The following is an 18767-nucleotide window of genomic DNA, read 5'->3' on the forward strand; positions in this document are numbered from 1 at the left end:
ATCGTAGTACCGATAGCTAAACATTTAAAATAGAAAACGGATAACGTTTTTTTACGTCGATTTTAATTTATTCTAACTAGCTTGGCGCGCGTTGTTGAGTGAACGTTTTCCAGAACGAAAAAAAATTACGTACTTCATTGTTCGACAGTTGACATGAATAAGTGTGACGATGATTGCGAGGCACGTCAAATCCCTCAGCAACCGATATGACGCAATCGAATGACTATAAGTACATTATTAATTATATTATTATGAGGCGTATTCGGGTTAAAACAACGAAGTGTGCTCTTCGACGACTCGCGTAAGGTTATAATATAGTTTTTGGTAATTATTTTTTTGAATTTATATCTATTTATTTTTTCAGTCGGCGCTTATACCCTATACTTAACCAACGAAAATTAAATTAATTTTGAACGTTTTGTAATTTTAATTACCACCGCCTCACCAGTTACCGGGGACATAATATTATTATAATAATAAATAATAGTAGATTGTATAGGGATTCGGCACACCGTTAATTTTTAATCGATTTCGAAATTAAACAAACATAATTAATTTTTCACAAACCTCCAACCGCGACTCTCGGCGACGTATATATTATATAATATATAATAATATAATAATATTAGCTATGGGGTGGGTGACGCCGAGGTGAACGGCGACGGCGTAGCATGCAACCGAAGAATAAAAGCGCCCGGTGATTATTAAGTCCGAATTTGCATAATATTATTATTATTTCGTACACCCCCGCGAGCATGTGTACCCGCCCACACTGAGCACCATATATTACCTAGCTTACCGAATCTAACACCGCTTTTCGCCAGACACATGAGTTTGTATTTTTTACTTGATTGTTTTTGAAACCGGAAACTCGAGACGAGAACCTTTGCGAACGGCTCACAGTGGTCTACAAAGGCGAAATCACTGTACAGCTTTATAGTAGGTCAGTGCAGCAGCAGTTCCCAAACTTTTTTCCGGAGATGCCTTTTTTTTTAACCAGGTTCGCCCACAGTGCCCAGCTGCTACGAACACCACGAGAAGCATAGATATAAATTAACATTAATATATTATTGTCATTGATAATACGGTTTTAAATCATTTTACTGAGCATAATAATTTATACAGTATAATATACAGGGTGTGTCTTATGTCATTGTACGCGGGTTTTTGTAACGATTATGGATCGATGACATAGAATCTCGTCAAAACGAAAAAAGACGTGTTTCTTTTGTTTTTAACAGGCAATTTTTTTATAATAATTTCAAAATGTTTAAACACGCAGGTGTACCAATAGCAAAAATCAACTTTATTTTTTCTAATGGTAACTACTGTAATTTTTAATGGATTCCGGCAAAGCTTTTTTTCTGAAAATTTTGATAGCCAAAATCATCAATGTTGGTTCGTTAGTTTATTAACTATGGTCCTCTAAAGTTTAGTAATATATGCATTAATACTTTTAATGTAAATAATTGATATAGGTTTAATTTACAAGAGCTAAATAGTTTTTTCTTATAACTAACTTTTATAACTTGAAAATTTGAACCATAAGTTCCCTATATTGGTAGGTATCGCATGCAAAGTATGAATTTAGTAGTTGAAATTCTTCAAGAATTATTTAATAATAGTGATTTAAAATAAACCTATTTGCAAGATATTTAGATGAATAGTCAATCTCAATATAGGTTTGTGCCTAACTTATAGGCATACTTTTAATCTGATTTATTTACAGGTTTCCAATATTATTATAACAAGAATCCAAATACCATAAAGTATTACCTTAGCAACCTAATAATGAATCCAAATTAATGCTATTGTAAGAAAGTATGATAGGAAAAGTACGAAATAAAATGTAAATGTCCAAAACTAAAAAATATGAAGGGGTTATGAATTTCAACTCCTAAATTCATACTTTGCATGTGATTACCTACCAATATAGGGAACCTATATGATTCAAATTTCAAGTTTATTCCATTACGAGAAGAGCACCACAAAACATTGCACTTTTTTCATTACACAGTTTTTTTAACATCCATTCATACCTAAGACATTAATGTCAACATTCGAATACCATTTGCCATTATTACTTTAGCCACCTTATAAAGAATCCAAATTTATGATATTGTAAGAAAAGTAACTGTGAAGTAATTAGATTACGATTACCTATAATAACAAATTAAAATAATAATACTGATTTTGATGATTGTATGTTAAAATAAAAAATAATGAACTATGTTTGCCAAAAATTTTGTTTATGTTTTCTTTTTTGAGAGAGAGAGAGTGTCATTAGATTACCGATTAAACTACTTAAGTGTATAAAAAAGGGTAGTTATAAGAAAAATTATTTAGCTCTTGTAAATTAAACTTATATCAATTATTTACATTAAAAGTATTAATTCATATTTTTACTCAACTTTAAGAGGACCATAGTTAATAAAACTAGCGAACCAAAATTGATGATTTAGCTATCAAAATTTTCAGAAAAAAAGCTTTGCCGGAATCCATTAAAAAATATAATAGTTCCCATTTGAAAAAATAAAGTTGATTTTGCTATTGGTACACTTGCGTGTTTAAACATTTTGAAATTGTTACGAAAAAATTGCCTGTTAAAACAAACGTTCTTTTTCGTTTTAACGAAATTCTATGTCATCGATCCACAATCGTTAAAAAAAACCCAGCGTACAATGACATAAGATACACCCTGTATAATCATTCTAAGCATAGTACGCTGGTCAACCTAAAATCAATACATTTTTTTAATTTATCATAAGGAATTAGGTACCTATGAAAAATATTTTCAAAAGAAAAAAAACTATTACATTGCTAATGTTTGCAAATGTCGGGTTATTTATTATTGACAACTGTAGTCGGAGGTCAGGTTTTGCGTACGGTTGACGTGTTTGGCTTTAGTTGCAGTCCAAGCCGGAAATCGTGACTCGCGTCTTTGTAAGATTCAGTCCAGAATTGACAAAAAATAAAATATCAATTTCTCATGAGCCGCGATTCCACTGGGAAGAGCGCTAGTCAGTTGTGCCCTTCGGACACCGCGGCAGACCACGGTTTGGGAAACTCATCTGGTTTAGTGTATTGCAGGTATAACCGAAACTAAACTTTTTACCCGGGTGTCCGTAGTATATTTTTTTTCCTCTGGCATTTTACATTTTTCCGTCTCTGGGCAGTTATTCGCTGGAGATTTATACCACATTTTGATAGTGTGGGTACTAGTATATAATATACCGACTGCTGCAGCTATATCGCATAATATACTATAATAAGCCATATAGTATGCAAATAATTTTACACCCCACTCAGTTTCGGGCCGATCGTATTGACCGGTGGTCATTATGATCACATCTGTAATACAATTATGCATTTCAATAAATATATGCGTTCATTGAATTTGTCAATAATATATTATATTAAAATATTAATGCATGATGTGTATCGATGATGTTAAATTAAACGTAGGTAGTGCCCACTCACACAAAACAGTATACCTATTGTAAGCGTATAGTAAGATAGTGAACAGAGAGCTAATGCAATCTGATTGGTTGACAATTTATCACTAATTAAAAAAAAAACACTGTTGTCTGTCCAGAGCACTGACTCATTCGTCGAATAAACAAATAAACAAATTAAAAATTGTTTTATGGATTATAATATTGTGTAATCGTGTTATTATTTTATAATGGGTACTAATCAATATACATTCGAATTTATATAATCTAAATTCAGCTAACTATTGGCTTTTACGTAATAATTAATAATTTAATTTATCATGTTTATAACAATATTGATATATATTAGATTATTTTATTTTATCCAACGAATGTGCTCTGAATTTAAACTATACGTTCTTCATAAAAAACTATTTTTGTTCATAAGTTCACCCACATAATGAATGTGGATCTATCGTTTAGGATCCGTCCACCTCTAGTGACACTCGAATGATGGAAAAAAATACAACGTAGGTATATTCCTTTGTCTTGTATTATAAATACATATCCTCAAAATTGAATGCTCATATCGTGACTATACCTATACCTGCCATCCTGTCCGAAAAGCATTAAATCTATCTTCTAATATTTCAGTTCGATGACAAGTCGCTAATTGAAACTTTTTAAGAAAACTCCTGGCAGATGAGATTGAATCTCCTGCATTGCTATCCCTTGTTAGTTTTACGCACTTCTCCCTCGCCCAGCGAGAACCAATTTCTTTTTTTTCGTGTTCTCTTCTCCTCTGCCAATATTTTCTTTTCTAGTTGTTAAATTTTATCACAAATTTAAACTATTAACTATACAAAGCCAGTGTTCGTGTTCGCTTTATTCTTGTAACATAATATCACCCATTCTCGTCACATCGGCCTGTGCTGTTATACGAAATATTATGATCAAATAACACCTCAGCCCCGTGCACGTCCACAGCAATAATAGTGTTATAATATTGTATGGTTATTGTTGCGTTGTAGCATTTGCTTGCCCATGGACAACTCGTCGTTCGCCGACAAAGTATACCTGTTCTCCTTGCTGACGTTCAACGGCGTCGCGTTCGTGGTGATATGCGCGTGCTACGCAAAGATGTACTCGTCGATCAGGGGTGGCCGCGAGGCAGTGGCGTCGGTGGCCAGGTCCGACATGACGGTGGCCAAGCGCATGGCCCTGCTGGTGTTTACCGACTTCGCGTGCTGGGCGCCGGTGGCGTTCTTCGGGCTGACCGCGCTCGCCGGTTACCCGCTCATCGACGTGCCCAAGACCAAGATCCTGTTGGTGTTCTTCTACCCGCTAAACTCGTGCGCCAATCCGTATCTGTACGCGCTGCTCACACAACAGTATCGCCGTGACCTGTTCGTGCTGCTCAGCCGGTTCGGCGTGTGCAGCCGTCGCGCGGACGAGTACAAGGGAACGGGCCCGGTGCCGTGCGGCCGCCGCAAGGCCCACTGCAACGACGCGCAACGGCACCGAGACCGGCGGGGCTACGGCGGCGGTGGTGGCGGGGGCGGGGGCGGCTTCGGCGGGGGCGACGACTGCGGCGGCGGCGGGGGCGGCGGATACGACGACGTGGGACAGAGCGGCGGCGGTGGCAGCAACCATCACCGCGGTTCCGTGATGACCACCGTCACGTCCGTCGACTCGGTGGTCGCGTGCCGGCCGGGATCGCTGACGCCGCTCCAGGAGCAGCAGCTCAACTGCAGCGTCGAGTACGCGGCGCACCGCACTCACTCGCCGCCGCACACGCCGCCGCCGGTGCAACAGCTGCAGCAGCCGTCGCTGATGACGCCGCTGCAGCAGAACTTGGAACTGATGCCGCTGCACCGGGCTTGACGCACGGCCGCTGCCGGAGACCGCGACTACAACTACCTTGACGGCGAAGACGACGACGACGACGACGACGGCGACGACTACTACTACGAAGGCGATTCCGTGTCCGTCGTTTCGATGCAACTGCGCCAGAGATCGCGCGACGGGTGCAGCGAGTGACGTCGACGTCTCGACCGCCGATGATCCACCGTCGGAGACCCGACCGCAAACCATCGCCGCCGCCCGTCGCGTTTTCGACGATGATAATTTCGTTATTATCATTATTATTTTGACAAACGCGCCAGATCTTTGGTGGGTTTTCGCCATCGTTGATGAGATGATATTATAATATGAAACCGATTTTCCGTTTTTGATCCACGTGCATAGATATAAGATATGTAAGTTTATAGGTAATTGTATGCCGTTTATATATCATATAAGTATCATACAAGGCTGGGCGAGTTGACTATTTTTTAAGTCGTGTCAAGTCAATATAACTAACGTGCGCGTCAGATAAATGTAAATGAAGTTACTTTCCTTAATTTCTAACGTATCCATTTTACAACGTAAACAGAAAAAATAAATACAGATAACTTAGTCAGAAAAATCAGTTAGTTATACTTATCAACATCTCAATTAAACTGAATATCTAAAATCTATGGCAAATCACAATTCTAGTAATAAGTAATTAATAGTAAATTTCATTAATGTACCTATACACCCATAAATAAAAATAATACGTATACGAGTAATATTAACAGGAAAATGACAGAAAGAAAAGCCATCCAGTGATTACATACTGTACTTGCAAGGATTATTAATTATTTAGGTTAATTGTGTATGCAATAATGGCCCCAATGTCTCAATAAAAGTATAAACTCCGAACTGCGAGTTAACACTTATTTGGTAAACGGTAGTGTTATAATTATAGAAATTTTCGAAAATAATATATGTTTGGGTGAGAATATCATTTTCTATAGAAAGTCATGTTAACGTGTATTTACATAAGTTATTTCGAACTCTATTTAAATCCAGAAGTGATGAATTCAACACATCGACAGTCTACATTTTAGAAAATAATAAAATCAAACAAACCATAAAATATATTTCGTTCGGTCTTCGTATTATGAGAACAGTTAACTTAACGTGACTATATTACAATTATTATTGATCAACCGTAGTTTAGTAACTGCATATCATGGAATAAATTTTGACTTTTTAACGTAGATACTTTCAAAAAAAACTTCAAACTTTTTATGTGACTTGGTTAAAAGTAATTTAACTTTTTAACTCGTTAACGCCCAGCCTCGTATACGTATATAATACAACGAGTACTGTATAGTGCAGTAGTTCTCAACCGGGGTGACATGTCACCTTAGGGTGACGTGGACCTAGCTTAGGTGTGACGCAGAATTTTAACAAGAAAAGAAAAAATTTAAAAAATAAATTTTTCGATAATAGTAAAATTATAATAATAATAATACAATTTTTTTTAACTTTAATTTTTTTCTGTACTGTATTTTTTTTTTTAATAAAAGAATAATTTTAATATATACAGCTAAGATTGTTTATTATTTTGATGTTAGGTTTTTTTTTTTTTTTAAATTACACAGTTAGGGTGACGCGATGTTTGATTCTAGTGGCTAAAGGTGACATGAATCAAAAAAGGTTGAGAACTACTGGTATAGTGTATAGTAGGTTTATATTATGTAGTATGCGGCACCTATTATTGACTTAATATGTAGAGAATAATATATTATTATGTATACTTACACGCGACGTGTGTCGCAAAAAGTCGATTAGTCGACAAATTAATAATATAATAAACATTGTATTTGTATAGTTTAAACTTTAAATCATTGTAGGTAGTTGTACCCATGTACTCTGCACATATTATTATAATATTATGACACGGTACACATTATAAAGTGTTTTAAAAAATCTCAAAAAGTCATGTTTCGTATGGAATATCATACTGACGACTTGAGTCCTTATAGCCAACTAAATAATAATATTATCAACCTATGTGTACCCCCTTATAATATACTTTTGTACGAATGTAGATACGATATTCAGGTATGACTGTTTTCGTTAGGAAATTTATTCAATAACGGTTTGACTGTAAACACGTTGTATAATAATATTATATTAAATATTCTATAACGATATATTGTTTAGTGTTGATAAACTTGTGTTGCTGCCCCGTGTGTGTGTGTTGTTTAGTTTACTTTTTGTAATGTTTTGAAGACAATTTATAAAATAAATAACATTATTAACCTACATCGGTGATGGTTATTATTATTTCGAATTTCTGTATGGGTTACCTTTTTAATTTTTTTTTTTTTTTTTTTATTATTATTATTAAAAGAAAATATATACAATCTGTATTAACTATACGATGAGTAATATGGTTGATGATTTTTATACAAAACTGGACGGGCTTGATGGAAGGGAGTGTCCAAGCAACACTACTTCAATGTATGGGTTACCTATCTATTTGTCTATACCTATGCAATATGATATCACGGTGGACCGTCCTAATACTTCTTGTACAATAAGTAATAAGTTATTGGTTATTACTAATAACCAATAGGTACTATAATACACATCTCCACATAGTCAGCCCAAAAGAACCAGGATACCAGGATACCAGGATACCAGGATACCGGCCAATTACCAGAGTAAGTACTACTATTTTTTTTTAAAAAATCCATCAAATGCATGACATAAAATCGATAAAAATATCAACAACATTTATATAGCACCGCGTTGTATTTACTTTATTTGCAATAAAGGGACACAAATATTTATCGGTGTTTATTTCAATAACGTGAGGATTATAAAATATACATAGTTGAATCGACAAAATAAAAACTACATCACTGGTGACGGAGTGGCCGAGCGGACTTAGGCGTCGGTTGCGACGCGCACCGTTACCGGTTCGAAACCCGGCCACGGGCGGCACTTCTCTTCGGGCAGTCACGGTGTCTGGAGAGATCCCTCACCCAGGCATGTCAGATACCTACGGGTGCGCACTAGAAAATTCTGCCAAACCAACAAACACACTTGCTTAAACCCATACAGTACCCTCCCCACAGTAAAAAAAAACCACCCAATGGCCTAGGCTGCTGCGGGTTAAAAAGAAAAAAGAAAAAAAAACTATTACGTGGAGATGTTTACCTATAGAACATTAATATGCGAAATGTGAAATGGTCGTATAAACTGAAAAATTATAGTACCTGCGTGTATACTATACACATGGTAAGTATATAATATTAATAACAAATTAATATATACTATACCTATATATAGTATAATAGTTTATATTATACAATATTTACATACCTATACAGACTATAATATATTATACGAAATCTAAGGTTGGTCTCCACAACATTTTATCTTAACCTTGATTTTGAGCAAGGAAAATATTGTTATTTATCGTTCAGGGGTGGTCACTCAGAATGTGTATTATGCAAATTGTAAATATATTATTTTCCCGCCAAGAAAATATCACAATGTCTAATTATACGCACAATGCACCTAATATTGTCGTTAAGTCAGCAAGTCACGAAAAGTCTCTAATAGAGTTGATGAACTAATTCAATATTTGAATTGTTACACTGAACGTAATACTATCGTGGACACTTACTTTATCTAATTTTTGTATGACTATCTCGACGGTTTTCAAAATATTATCGCTAAGAGTAATACTTACGGTCTTCATAAATTATCAAACAAACTATAGTCATAACGTTTTGCGTATATATACAGCAACAACTACGTACGGACTACGTATCAATACGATCTATAGCCTAATTGGATGTTTACATTTAATTTAAACATATTATAGTGTTGTGTTTCGTATTCAAATCATATGCGAGAACTTTAATTGAAATTGCGGCGGAGGTTTCTTATTAAAAGGCGTAGGTGTATACCGTTTTGCCGTCATCCCGTCGCAACCCCATCCGAGAGAGTAATAATTATACGAATTTATCGTAATATTCATAATCGGCTTTAAAATATAATATAATATACAATTAAAACAGTTGACATACATGTTTTGTTCACACTTTTTCTCGGTTTGTGCCTACGCGCGAAACGAACGAATAAGCAAAAGTATCGATTTTAGGCATACGTGCACACGGTGCCATATTTTATAAATTTACATATTAATAACATTTTTCGGGGACTGCATGCGTATGTTTTGTCACGGCACTCCTTGAAATGTAATAACAATAGTAACATCGTATATCACAATAGTCTCGCAGGAGAAACAATATACGTAAATTATGCGGTTCACAATAATAATATAAGTGCATTTAGGTACGGACACTTGATTTAACGGTCTAGCCGTTTAGAACAACAACATAATCGTTTAGAGTTTCTAAATTATTAACAATAAAACCGGTTCACCTCCCCGCGCGGGTAGGTATTTGCAGATGTGGCTAGGTGTGTGTTATCTATTTGGTTATGGTCCAAGTTTCCCGTCCGATTTATCGTCTGAAACGGGGTCTGCTGCTGCGGTGAATATAATAATAATATACACTCCGGTTCAATTATTGCGATCCGTGTAAGTCCCATTATATTCTTATTGGGCGTTCGCGAAGTCTCTGTAGAAGTGGACTGCGTAACTATAAACTGTCGATTTACTGGCGACCGCTTAAACGGTGTGTACGCGAAATATATTTTCCCAAATCCGTTTGGTTTTTCGCTCCGACTCACACACACACACCAGTATGATATTATTGCGGAGGTTCTACGTACAATGATATTAAATTGTACCGTTGAAGGAGGATAACGGACAATAATATGATATTATATTCCGCCCGAAAATCGAGCGGTCCAATCCGATACGCTTCCTATAATATATATAGTTCGACTGCGTAGCGAAAAACAATCGTAAACGTATTTTTTATTGTGCGCACAGTGTTTTTTTTTTCTTCTTATCAGCCTTACGCCTCTAATAATGCTCGAAACCGAGCTTGGGACTGCGTCGCGTGTTACGTGGTCTATGATATATTTTTTTTTTTTTTTTTAATTGATCTTGAGCCCGGCAGCTGAGGCCATTAGCTATTTTTTAGTTTTTACTGTAGGTTATTAAGTCGGTAGGGGGAGGAACACGTGTGTGGTCTATGATATAATAATATATTATATTATGTGCGTAAAAAAAAAAAACACGGCGGCGGTGTTATCTTCTTTTCCGGTTGTTTTTCTTCTATCGTTTATTTGTCATGCGCCCGACATAAACCGCTGCGTAGCGCTGCACTCGATGCAGCATATTATTATATTGGGTCAGATTTATATCATATCATATTATCATGCATTGCGCTGTGCACGTGGTACAACAGATGGAAAATACAAGACATTCAATTATGTCGAAAGAGTTTTTGATTATCCGGCGAAATTCCCCGGACCTAGGAAGTCCCGATCTGTTTTGCTCACCAGCATTTCATAATATTCATAATATTTTCATGATATAATATTTTAGTGCTTATTGATTGTTAACCATATTTTACCGTGTTGTCGTCTGAACCGCGTTCGTCCATCTTTTTTTTTTTGTCAACACTTAACCGTATACATAAAGACGGTCCACACTATTCGTGTATTATACGAAAATATATTTCTTTGTCGTGATTTACTAAACGAACAATCAAAATAATATTTAAAAAAAATATATATAAATAAACAATTAGGTAGTGCTTCCACTGGATGGCTTCTTCCCTCACGTTTTCATGTACAGAATATTATATCACATATTCTTATTGTGCCACAAGGGTACAGATTATATATATCTTGTTAAAAATAAAAAATATTTCTTTGACTCATGCGTCACCGTGACAATCGAGGGTGGCGAAATACGAATAGCGAGTACCTACCAATTACCGAGTATCCGAAGGTATAAAACGTACTCGCTGTCCCCACAACATGGCAAATATCAACGACTATAATAGTAAATATCCGTCAATAATCAGTACATAAGCATCAAAATATTTGTTTTACTTATACTTTTTTTTACGAATATTTACTATAATTTGTTTATTCAACATTGGTTTACCTAGAGATTTGAGGGATAACTATAATAGATCCACATTTAAGATACCTTAGATAACTATATAATGGATAAAATATTAGAACGAGTGCAGTAAGTTTAGCTCCCGAACGATTTTTGTGATTTTTTTTTTCATAATGTGGATTTTTGCATACTTTCATATCTTCTTTGGAAATTATGATCCAAACAACTCTAAAGCTGCAAAACCTTGTTCTTAGCGAAGCGTAAAATACAAAACACAATTACCTATCGTACTTACATTTTATTTGATTATTAATAAAGTAATTTAATTTTGAAAACCCCCCGACGGGCGGGAATACTCAAACTAGCGGACATCAAAAGGTTATAACTTTGAAACTAAGTCAGACCGATAAATTTTGATTGCACTATTGTTCCTAACTCGTCGAAATCGCTTGGGAGCTAATAACTGCATTTATGTCACAAATTAGTGGTTATACCTTATACACTTTAAGAAATAACTTTTTCGGGGGGGGGGGGGGGGGGGGGAAATAGGTTGCACCGGGGCGCAAAATGTTCGAATACGGCCCTACAAATACACGTCTATATAGTCGCGGAAAACCGGCTTTATAACATAGCAAAGAGTACAATATATATAATATATTATACTGCAGTGTACCTACCTACCTATATAAAACACGGTGGGAGGTGACGATGAATCTAGCGTAGGTACCTGTGGTAACGTCGCGGTCGTTGCTTCCGTTTTGGCCGATAAATCGCGTACCTACGGCAAAAGTTTTCCTCGCACACGAAAATATCTCCGCCTCTCTGCGAACGTTTCAAGCGCGAAACACGCGTTTCCGGGTACGTGCGTGGCCAGACGGTCGTGTGATTTACCGTCACTGCAGTCGAAACGACAACGCCATTTCCGGCAGCGGTGGCAGGAAAATCCACGCGAAATTCACACCCGCCACCGCAGGGGCCCAAACCCGGCACAATGATTTTTCAACATTTATATAATACGTATACGTTTTCCGGCACCTCCGGTTTTGTGCGTGGCTTTTCAGTACACCGAATGTGTAACGGGCCGATGTTTCACTTTATGCGCGTCATTCGTGTATATTATATACCTATGGTGCGCGCATGACTCTCGCATAATACATTAATTAGACAATACGAAATTATAAACTATTGCACTATAATAGGGCTCCTGCGCCAGTCCAGTCAGCGTCGCGTTAGAAATATATGTTAGATATGCAGTGGCGGTGACTTGCATTTCATTGGGCGGAGAAAAGTATAAAAGTTAGTCTATTGCATCATGGTATCCTACTGTCTACTGAACGGCTGTCGCGTAATTATAGTATATATACACCCAAGATTTACAAACTAAAATGTCAATTTATACACCCGTCTACACTAGACCCAACCACCCGACACCCATCGCCATAATTAAATACAGGAGTGTACTGCCCCATAAAAGTACGCGTTCGGCGCCACTGTAGATAATATGTATGCCCATGTATTATACAGAGCAGTTAAAATTTAGAGCTTCCAAATCAGTGCGGATCGCGCACACTATACTACATCGATTATAAAGTATAATCAACCGACTTCGTAACGCGAGATACGAGTCATAATATTAGAGCACACAGAGTAATTCACGATCGTGTTCACACCTGATTTTCCTGATAATATTTATTTTTAAGTACGTAGGTACCTATTATATAGGTACTGAAGAACCATATTTTCGATAATATTGTTTTATAATATAATTTTAGAAGCGTCCAGTGGCGAAACAAACTTATTTTTTTTCCAATGAAAACCGCGTTTTTATTCTATAAATTGTCAAGCAGGCGATTTCTTGAAAATGTTGATGAATCCAAATCAAAAATCAATCTGGTTGAGTTATTAATAAGGTGTATAGCATATTAGTATGCTATGGATAATAGTACTTAAAAATATTTTTACGAAAATGGATAATAGATGTAACGATATTGGATAATATTGGTATATTATATACAGGTTTTCCGACAATATTTACAAATCATAAAATTTAGATAGCTGATAGATAAATATAATAATTACTAAAATAGTTGTTCAAAGTTGATATAATTATAAACTATATCCCCATACCTTCCAAACTCATTATTATCATTTATCACAGACCTAATAATATATTAATATTAATATTATTATTAATAGTTAAATATAATTCAAATCTACTATCGTTCGATTTAGATAGGTAGGTACAGCAAAGTATTCAAACAATTCACCTGCTTAACAATTTATATACAAGCAAAAAGGCGATGCTTATTCGGAAAAAATAAGTTTCCGGTCGCCACGGCTATACCGCTCTTTGTGGTATATCTACTTAAAATAGCTATTATGAGTAAATATTCGAAGAGATTTTTCAATACAAAAAATCAATGCTTTTGTGAAAAGATAGTTTTGAAAAACACGAATCATTAAAAAAAAAATCTGGTGAAAAGAGTGTCTGTGCTTTATAAAAAAAAAAAAAACTCACCCTATAAATAAAAAGGTTATATTATATGGTATATTTTATGTTTGTGGATTATTGCACGCATATAATAATATTATGTCGGTATGTGATGCGGTGAAAAATAATAACGGCAGTTCGTACGAGAGGGTTCGTCAAGAAAACGTAAAATTCGCGAGGGGGAAAAACGATCGTGACTACGAAAATTAAATCTCCCGATTATATTAACACGCACACACCCACACACACGACACACCCACACGTGTGTGTGGTAAGTAGTTGCAAAATCGCAACACGGTTGATCGCGCGTACGTAATTGCGTATAAAATTAAATAGGATAATATCAAATTTCCGAACGTTCTAGACCGTTTTATTCGCCTTTTTATGTACCCATGCAACCACGTACCAATATTATATTATCGAGTGTAATCGAGTCGATCTGCGCAGTGATCAAATATGAAGACGTGGGTGCAACAACCAGACTTCTCCGTTTTTATCAATTTTTCAGGACAAGCGAAAGAAAATTTGTCATCTCATTTATCACCAATGGCGGGAAAAAAAATCATTTTGCAACATCTTTGGAACTAATCAATAGATTTTTCTGATTTATGTACCAAAATATAGATATTTCTTCCATGAATATTCCATGAAAAACCAATTTTTGATAAAAATGGAGATGTCTGGTTGTTGCACCCACGTCTTCATATTAAAATCGGTACGTCTATAGTTACTCAATACCCACCAGGACAAGAGTACTCGTCGTCTTCCAGACGCTGGCGGTAAGCGTATTTTTACACGCGTTATAGGTATTTACGTTTTATGCTTTAATCATATGTTTAACACGATATTAATATATTTTCCATGTGTAGAATGAGTAGACAACATTATGAGCATAAAATATTTTGAAATATCGTGTTTAAGAAGTAATAAGTTATTACCTTATTACTAATAACCATGATACAGTAGCGGTCTGTGACCGTATATTGTTTTGCCCGTGTCTATGAGGTGTTAGTTTGTTTTTAGCGCACCTGTTAAGTATTTAGTTATCGTGACTCTACGTCTCTACGGTTCACGGTGTCACACTGTAACATGATAAGGGTTGGTATCTAATAGGGTAGGTGTCTAAATATTTTTTTAAAAAAGTATAATTAAATCACTGTTAGACATAGGCGTAATATCGAGGGTGCAAGTCCACGCAAATACGATCGTTTATAAACAGAAAGAGAAAAACTCCCGTTTGGAATAATTGAAAAAATAAAAATACAACCTTTTTAGACCGAATAATTTTACTATAAACTGTCCTCATTTTCTCGCGAGTGCAAAAATTATAATATTTTGATCCACCAGTGGAAAACGTACATTATATTTCATAAATTTTTAATTGGACAGAATGAGTTATGATCCTGAATCATATTTCATATTTTGTTATAAGGTAATAATAATCAATAGTATATATATGTTATATTATGCGTGCATTATATAGGCAGCCGATAGGTATATATTATAATTTAATTAGTGAAAAATAAAGTTCAAAAGATACAAAGATTTAGTACAACTATTGGGTGATTTCACTTCAAGATATTTCAATATTATATATTCCTCGATTAAACCGTTATCAATTATTGTACCTTTTTTGTACAAGTTGTATTTTTTCTAATAAATTTAAAAATAACATAAAAAAATAGAGTTATAAATATAATTTATTTTATGTGTTTAATGTTAATTTCTGTGTGACGGTCGGAGGACACTTCATGTCTTGCGCGACCATCATGACTAAACAACCTTTGATGTTCGTTAGAATACCGACAATGTTCAGATCGGCTGCGTCAAATTAAAATGATAGACAGTAATATCGTTTCTATACGAAATAATATTTATTCATATAAAAACATTCACATTTTTTTAGCACAAAACATATTCAATATTTTTTATAGAATAAAACATTGTTTTTGATAGTAAAATAATTAATTTTTGCTTATGGAACTGGAAAGCCGCAACTTTGGATTAACAGAGCCGCATATGGCTCGCGAGCCACAGGTTGTCGCCCCTGGGCCACACCGTTGCGAGTTACGCAGCTACAAAACAAATAGTAATAGTTAAATTATGCCAAAATACGCATAATAGTTGTGTGTAACCAGCTTGTTACAGCTTAAAAACGTACAGACTATATTATTATTCCAACGGCAATACTTGATTAATAATTATAGATATTTTATATTACAGCGTTATAATATAGAATATTAAACGATATTACCACAAGAGTACAGAAATAATTTTTAAATACGATTATGTTTGCGCTGCGGGAAATAAACATAATTGGTAGATACTCACATATCTAGTCACATTATACACCCACATTAAATAAAAGTGAAGACGACACCCATAGGCGCCGCCAGGAATTTTATCAGGGGGGTGCATCGTGCAAGTAGGTATACGCTGATTTCTAAATAATGCTTATATACGTAATAATAATAATAATAATAATAATAATGATTAAATACGCGTAAAAATATTTTTTCAAATTGTATGACGATACAAAGTTATTTTAGTTTTTTTTTTTGGTATCACTTCCTCTTAACGACTACAATGTAACGCGGGCTAGTGATTATGATTAGAAAACCCAATAATGACAATAGTAGCCTTTATCCTACACGAAAACTCGTAAGCTTATCGCATGCGATAAAAATGACCGCTTTATATATTGAATATACAGTGTATATTATTTGTGAAAATTCAATTGAAGAATTTGGAAAAAAACCTAGGCGTTTACAATTATTATTTAAAAAATAAGTATTATAATACATAATATAAATAATATATATAGACAATAATGTAAAATAAGTATAAATGTATAGTAATAAATAATAGAAATAATGTAGATGATTATGCAAAATAAAATGATTTTAATACCATTCAATTTTTTTAATTTTTTTTTTTAATTTTTTTTTTTTGTCAAGCCAAGGGGGTCCAAGTGCACCTCCTTGCACCCCCTCACGGCGCCCATGACGACACCCAATTTCGAGATTCTGATCATTTATTTTAGCAACAACATGTGTCAGTATGTCGGAAAGAACCTGTCGAGCTTTTTGGTTCTTATGATGTTGTTATTGTTTTATATTTTGACCACTGCCGTTTGGTTCTTATATCATGAGTCCTGACAATAGACCTATGTAACACCGAATTTGGACACCGAACTTAATGCAAATGCCCTGCTCGAATGTATTAGAAAGGACAGACACATTAAAAGTATACAATTTCGATAAATCTCGTCAATTCGTATTACATTTTTCACTCGATTTTGTGGTGGAAGTAATTTTGTCGCATCGTCAAAACTTGTTCGGTTATGGTTAAAGTTGAGAAATTTCCGATATCTTACTTAACTTGACAGGGAATTTCATGAATATCACACAATTCACGTGAATCAATTACTATTTATTAATTGTTAATAATGGCATATTTAAATAAGACATTCTAGTTTTAGTAAAATATAATACATACAAATAGTTATTCCAGGGTTGTAGAAGTCGCACATAATTGTGTGGTTACTATGGGTATAATATCTATGGTATCTATGCGTTGGGAGCCTTATGTTACAGGAGACTTATGTAGTCGTGTCATTTAGAACGAGTCAAAAGACGCTCTCTGTCATCTGCGCCCAATATATACTGAGGATGGTCCATCCTCCGCATGGCTTGTACCATATAAATACTAATTAGTAATTACTATATTTAGTATCCAGTCCTACAAGCTCTTAGCCTTTCTTCTCTAGCCTGTGTTTAAACCAACCTAGTATTCCTATACATAAGATGATTGATGCATCCTCTTTGCTCTCACGCGAGTGAACTTTAAAGTTTCTTTAACAATGCACCAAGTTCCTTTTGTTGTTCCCTTTCACAATACCAACTACGAAAGGAACCAACTGATTAACTGTACAATAATAATTTTATGCGTCTGGGTAACGAACAGTTAACCTTTCTTATAGCGATTGTTAATATTTAATGTTTTAATTTTGCTGTTTTAACAAGACTAATTTCTGAAATCGAATTATTATTATTATTATTATCTTATTATTTCCAAATTCTAATGTCAACTATGATATATGTTTACTTATTGTGAGTATTATGTATTATATGATTGGCTCATCCTCCATCAAATATCAAAATAAATAAATAGGTACATTGTTTATTTAACATTCATTAGTTTATTACCTTAAACATCCCAGTTGAAAACAAATAAATATTATTGAAAGTTGGAACAATTTACATTTTTCAGATTTACCTACTGGCTAATATTTATTTACTGGAAATTGCCGTCTATTATAATGAAACATTTTTTTTTATTTTAATATAAATTACATAAACAATTTAAAAAATATACCTTTTAATTTTCGTAATCCCGGAAACAATTCCACTCCTGTAACCCTCGGGGTGTGGACTTTTCCGGAAATTTCCGGGAGTGCCGTTTGTTACAATAAAAAAGTCAATTTTGAGTAAAAAAAAAAATACAATCATTAATCGAAATATACCAAGTACGAATTTCCTATGGGAGACGATCCTTTTTTTCCCCTCTGTATATCGTGATAAAGGTTCACGCCATTCGCGGTTATGGTGCACGGTAGATAACCATTCGCTGATCACAATAGGTAATAAAAAACTTGCAAGTAGTTAAGGAGGCAGGTAAAAAAAGATCCAAAGATGTTATTCGTATAGAAGAAAGAGAGTTTATCGTTTATGATTAGTCGTATCAATTATAAAACATAATTTTAGAGAAATAGACTAAAGAACTAATATTATTGATAGGCAGCTAGACGTGTCACGTTACATTTTACAAAGTTAATCTATGTGGTTTTGCCTTTGATACAAATGATCGTTCATAACCAACTAAAATATAATGTAACCCGACACTGAAAATAATACACTAATTAATGTATCTAATAATTTACTATTAGGTACCTACTATACCTACC

General features: G+C 34.7%; 1 protein-coding gene across 1 annotated transcript in view; it reads left to right on the forward strand.

Annotated features, from left to right (window-relative positions):
• The window catches only part of LOC132938940 (lutropin-choriogonadotropic hormone receptor-like), a 90845-nt gene extending 83271 nt beyond the window's left edge, over nucleotides 1-7574 (forward strand). The window contains exon 16 of the mRNA XM_061005920.1: nucleotides 4466-7574. Coding sequence (XP_060861903.1) covers nucleotides 4466-5318 — 853 coding nt within the window. The 3' untranslated portion in view covers nucleotides 5319-7574. The remainder of the gene's footprint in view (nucleotides 1-4465) is intronic.
• Nucleotides 7575-18767: the final 11193 nt, after the last annotated feature.

Source organism: Metopolophium dirhodum, chromosome 2, assembly GCF_019925205.1.
Source record: "Metopolophium dirhodum isolate CAU chromosome 2, ASM1992520v1, whole genome shotgun sequence".
NCBI classification, from domain to species: Eukaryota; Metazoa; Arthropoda; class Insecta; order Hemiptera; family Aphididae; genus Metopolophium; species Metopolophium dirhodum.